Source organism: Populus euphratica, unplaced genomic scaffold (assembly GCF_000495115.2).
Source record: "Populus euphratica unplaced genomic scaffold, PopEup_1.0 scaffold61.1, whole genome shotgun sequence".
Lineage (NCBI taxonomy): Eukaryota > Viridiplantae > Streptophyta > Magnoliopsida > Malpighiales > Salicaceae > Populus > Populus euphratica.
The window spans coordinates 545,523-551,485 of NW_011499941.1; the positions used below are offsets into that span (position 1 = coordinate 545,523).

Consider the following 5,963-nt stretch of genomic DNA (forward strand, 5'->3'; position numbering starts at 1 on the left):
CTTGGATTCATAAACCCTGCACAATTCCAGAGGCTTATTTTCTTCCATGTTTGGAATGAAATTTAAGATGTCATTACCCATCAAAATCAAGGCCGATAACAAAGGCTACTGAAATTGAACCATTGATTGGGAAATCCAATAAAGGAAGAAACTGCAGTCCTCCTTTGAATCCAACTGTTTCCTCCACTGGATTGCTCAAATAATCTTGTGTATGGACTCTAGACAAGCTATAAAGCTACGAAGAATATTACAAAGGTTTAAAAAGAAGAAAAAAATTTAATCAATCACCAAAATCTTCAGTCATCAGAATTTTGAGCATTGCTTAGGCAGACCTGTTTCACGATCCACACTCACAATTTCTGTGGCATTGTCGCATCTGAGTACGTCTTGACCCAACTTAGCTCCAGCTGCTTTTAGACCCTTAAGCGAAACAGGCTGGTTGAACAAGTTAAGTGATGGCAATTTGGATGCTGGAGGCAACCTGCCATCAGGCAAAAAGGATGTAAAATCTTCCTTCAGTAGAGGCACCTCAAAATCTGTCTTGTCATGCTTAACAACGTTGTCCTTTGCACTAATGTGAGCCCCTGGTTCCATGTGATTAGTTGAAAAGCTTGCCTGGTTTGGAAAGTTGGGATAGAGACTAACATATCCTCTGAGGTACATCATGTCAATGAAGAACTTCTTCCATGAAGCTTGCCATCCATTTGTTCTTGACTTTGGAATCTGAACTGGGTTTGCCTTGGCATCTTCAGTGAACCTCGTGTTCATGTAAACATAGAATTCTCTCCATTGTTTAGGGAAGAACATTGCACCCCAACTGCAAGGTAGTTGGTGGAGATAAGGTGTGTTAGGATGGATCCCCTTGAAGAACTCAGTTGCATTCCATTTAGGCCTTTCTTTCACCACCTCCACCAATCTAGGTGTGTAAAGCGAGATGGAGGAGAGCTCAGGCAGTGACACTTGAGGATCATAGTGGTAGGCCAGAAGAGCATATTTCATCCACAGATAGTAGAATGGAGAGACCTCAATATCATCCTCGAGTAGGAGGCCATAATCATCATCAGATGAAGGGTACCAACTTTCACTGACTGCTCGAATTAGGCCTCCTTGGATGATTCTTCTTCTGAGGGTCTTAGGACCATGAGGCCAACCGAATGAGTTCACCAATCGTATCGTTTCCTCATCAACTTTGCTGTCCATGTTGAAGCTGATGGGGATTTCATCCCCCAAATAATAAGCATTGCTGAGAGATTCAAGAAGTCTGGTTAAGGAAGGGGCACGGTTTTGGGTGATTATGTTGACAGAAATCCGCATTTTATTCCAATCTGCATCGACAAATTAAGTGTATGGTCAGTCATATCCATAAAAAGAAAGGTTCCACAATATAGATCATAATTTCAAGGGCAGAAAAGTGAGGATGCATCCTTACTTGGCAAAGCAGTTGATCTTAGATCAGCCATCCAAAGAACCTTTGATATACAGGGCCTTGGAAGAAGAACCATCGTTGTGCCATTAACATTAGTCTCTGTCGCCATTTTCAAGGCTTTCTTCACATTAGGATCAATGTCATTCACTGTGATCACCACACTGGGATTGTGAATTTTTATCAATCCTTTCATGCTCGAGTACACTGCCTGCATCACTGGCACTTCCGAGTCTGATATACCTGACTGCGCCCCAACCGCCAAATCAAATATCCTGAATCTTCTCTCTTTGCAAACCACTTTAGGCCAATTAAGAGCAGTTGCAGCATCTTCACAAGGGCAAAAACTGCCTCCAGAGATAGCGATGTATGCCTTCTTGCCAACAGCTGACCTGAACTTTTCAAGAAGTGGTGCAAGTGCTTTAACTTCATCGACCGAGTGGGCATAAAAGAGTGCATCTATTTTTTGAGGGTGCATTGCTGCCCACTGAGTCACATAACCAGCAGACAGTGCTTTCCACCACTGATCATCTCGGACTTGAACAATGTCCTTGAAAATTACAGTGGTTTCAGAAACATAAGCAAGCCTGTGCTCACTATCACCCCATGTTTCCTTATCGTTTGGATCAACTGGAAGCACAAATGAACCAGCATTCCTGTACTTCTGAAGCTGGTAGCTGCATATGTTGGATAAAAATCATAACATTAGAAGCTCAATCAGGAAGACAAAAGAATAGTAAATTCAAAGAAAAAAAAAAAGAGAAGTAGTTGGATATCCAGAGAACCACTTTTCTCTCATATTGAGAAAGCTTGCCCTTCTTCCACAATCAACTATCATGATATACCATTTTTACCATCACTTGTTATTTTGGTAATGGTTATAGCAGTTAAATGACTTAAAAATTACATGGATAACCATAGGTTCAGATTCGGAAACCATTTGCACATTTCCAAAAGCTAAAAAATAATAAACCATGACTGATGTATTAGTGCACCCTCCTCCAACCTCCACTGACGGGACACTGGAACTTACTCCTATGTCCTAACCAAACTATTCCTCCACAATGTGCAGATAGTGCTACAGAGAATCTCAAGAGGGAGGTGCTAATTCCAACACAGTTATTTTCATTTCATTTATCAAATTAAACATGTAGACAGATTAGTGGATACAGAAATACCAGTGGTGGAAACGGGATACAGAGCATAATCTTGAAGTGGAAAATATTACATTAACAACGTTCAGGATAGTGACTAAGAGCAGAAAAGTTGGCCGCATCTTTAAAAAGGGAAGGCTATTCTAGGAAGATTCTTGTATTGAAAACTTATTGCATCTAATAAAAAAACTGATTTTAAGTATAAAACTTCAAATGCTTGCCAATGTACGACTGAACAGGTTATCAACTCAATAAAAGCTCAATAACACTCGCATGAATGTTTTGTAAAAATTGTTACCACTAGCTTAAACCAATATTGTTATTAATGTGAAGAAAGCGGGGTGACTCCTAGAGATCAAAGTTTACAGGAACCCATCCCCTTTTTTTTTTTTTTTAATTTTAACTACCGAATACAAGTGATGAAAATAAAACAAAAAATTGAAATGTAGTAAGATTGGTCATACCTAAGATGCAGATCTTCTCCTGTCTTGAAGGTCATAGGTGCCTCAACGAATAGTGTCTTAACGAGCTCTGCAGATAAAAACCATGAACTGGAAAGAAAATCCACCTGCACAATTTTATCAACTGTTATGTCATAAGCAGGGTCAGGCAAATAGAGTCCTGCATCTTTGGACCGGAACTTTCTGTAGCTAGGGAACGTAAAGTCCTTTTGCCTGAAAGGCAAAATCCTTCCTATGCTGCCCAAAACTGAGTTCTTGTATTTTTCCGTCCCTGCTACGTGCGATAATATCTGTAGCATTTTCCTGCCTGGAATCATGTCGTCATCAACGATATATACAAGATCGGCTTCGGTTTGTAAAGCCATTTGGAACCTTCCATAATACTTGAAATCGTAGCTAGAACTAACGAAACTGATTCTTGAATCATTATAGCTGTCAACAATTCGCTTTAGTGACAGCTCATTCGGGCTCCCAAATGAAAGTACCCAAACATGGTGGAAAGGAAGTGTCTGGTGAAGCAGAGAATCAAGCTGTGCGCAAAGTGTCTTTCTCTTGAAATGGTTTAAGATCACTGTGACCTTTGCCTTATTGGGTCTTCGCAAATCCCACTTAGAATTCATTGCCATTAGGTCAGACAGTGTTTCTGTGCCAATGGACTTCCTTTGAAAATCCAATACCTCATCATACAGCTCTCTCTTCAACTTAATCATTTGAGAATCATTTGACTTCTTCTGCTGGAAATCAATCTTTTCATGCTCGCAAACTTGAGATGGATTGATTGGTTGGATTTCTGCTCTGACAAGAGAAGCAGCTTCTTGGTATCGACCAAGAACGTGGGGTGGGACAATAAATTGCTTCCATTGCTGTGCGATTCTGGTAGCCCAGGTAAAGTCTGGTTTGGCTCTTAAATCTATTGTAGGGCTCATGTAGTATAGTAAGAATGTTGCATAAATTGCAAAAGCAAATTGGAGACAAGTAAGAGCGGTAACAAGCCTAGCTGAGGGATTCCTATGTAACTTGGACTTGGCCTTCCCTCCAACATAATCACTAAGCATCCCTTCCAAGTCATCCCCACTTTTCATGGTCGAATACTGGATTAAGCCAATATCTTGATTTCAATTAAAATGAATGTTTACCTGCAAAAGCAATCAAATTAACATACATGAAACTTAAACCATTATTCATACTTAATGTCCAACTTTTGTATAAGCATTTAAACTCGACTGTATTGAAAATATGCTTCAAATTAACACCAGACTTAATTTTCTGCCAACCAAACAGCACAAAGTGTTAGAATTTCAGCGTTGTAGCCAAAGAAAAGCTCAGAAAAACTCTGGTCCAAAAAGAGCAAGAAAAGAACAAGCAAGAAGGAATGAAGAAGTTATGTCGATGGAGTTGGTTGAAGTTTGTGTAGTAACGGATCCTGTGCCTTTGTATTATATTTATATGAATGAATGGAAATGTAGTTAAAAAGCGCAAGAGAAGCACTCCATGAGAAAGGCATCCATTGTCACACGGTCTAAACGTTTATATTAATATAGTATCATTATTACATAAATTTAAAAAGCGCAAGAGAAGCACTCCATGAGAAAGGCATCCATTGTCACACGGTCTAAACGTTTATATTAATATAGTATCATTATTACATAAATTTAATAACATTCCTGTTAATTTTTTATTTTGTTAAATAAGCTTGATGATTTTATTTGGAAATATGCTAAAATAATATATATTTTTTACTTTTTAAATTTTATTTTAAAATTTAAAACCGGTTTTGATGCCATATAAAAGGGCTAACCCTGCGTTTTATAGTCTAATCTCTCTCTGATATTAAACAGGATCCCAGACAAACTGAAAATGAAATTTGTATTTTCTAAAAGAAGAAAATAAATAAAGCTGATTAACTAACAATTCAAATCCCAAGAGATTAATTAATGTAAAAATAGACAAAGAAAAGACTTCTAGTACATTCAATGTCAAACTCAAGTCCCTAGATCATGAGCACCTCTGTCCAAAACCCAGACAAGATGAATGCAAGAGAGATATATATAGTCCATCGAGGACAGGAAACACTGAAAGAAAACAACTTAAGAATGAGTCCATCGAGGACAAGAAACACTGAAAGAAAACAACTTAAGAATGTTAAGATAGCAATACCTTGTCTACAAACAAAGAAAATGAACCACAGAGCACTGATTACAAAAAGACCTTTTCTTCAGCAGCAAATGAAGCACACTAAAAGCTACCAGAACCCTCAAATTTACACGAAAAGAAAGAAAGAATGTAATCAATCAATGGCTAATACGAGGCCGCGTAAAGTTGCAAAGAATGAAGGTGTTAGACATTAAAGATTTGAGCATAGTATTTAACTGGATTAATACATAAGCAGGTAGTAGAGATGATTATATATACGTTCACCTATATTTATATATTGCCAAGTTTGACTTAGCATGTAGTCTGTAGATACGTCGAAGAACATGACAGCAAACTTTGCTAATGGGGTTTTGCCCAACTTTCTCAAGTTGAAAGCAGCAAATCACAGAATAGATTCAATTTGCTTGTGGGACGGAGAATTTGAAAAAGTTTGGTCATTTTCTCATGAAAGAAAATGGGATAAGTTCCGTATTAATTTGTCTTAATTCTTCTTCTCCTTTTTTTTCTTTCTTTTTCTTCCGGCACAGTTAGTCAACTCCTGTTTTTACAGGTGAGTGGCCATTACAGTTGCAGAAGATGGTCACCAGAGAAGAACAATATCCCTGATATTAAGACAATTATTGTGCGAGTAACTAATTCAAGGAGATATTAAGCTATATTTAAGAACTGGGCTTGTAATACTATGTTTGGAAATGAAGCTGTGTCTGTATTTTATTTAAAATATAGATTTAATTTATTTAGTAAAGAAAAATACATAATTTATTGTGTATG

General features: G+C 37.8%; 1 protein-coding gene across 1 annotated transcript; it reads right to left on the reverse strand.

The window, feature by feature from the left end:
* Positions 1-94: 94 nt before the first annotated feature.
* On the reverse strand, positions 95-5,359 carry LOC105137030 (uncharacterized). The gene is made up of 4 exons (XM_011042596.1): positions 5,196-5,359; positions 3,042-4,174; positions 1,430-2,100; positions 95-1,325 (listed from the first exon to the last, which is right to left on the reverse strand). The coding sequence occupies exons 2-4, from the start codon at positions 4,118-4,120 to the stop codon at positions 304-306; spliced, it is 2,772 nt and encodes a 923-aa protein (XP_011040898.1). The 5' UTR covers positions 4,121-4,174; positions 5,196-5,359; the 3' UTR covers positions 95-303.
* Positions 5,360-5,963: the final 604 nt, after the last annotated feature.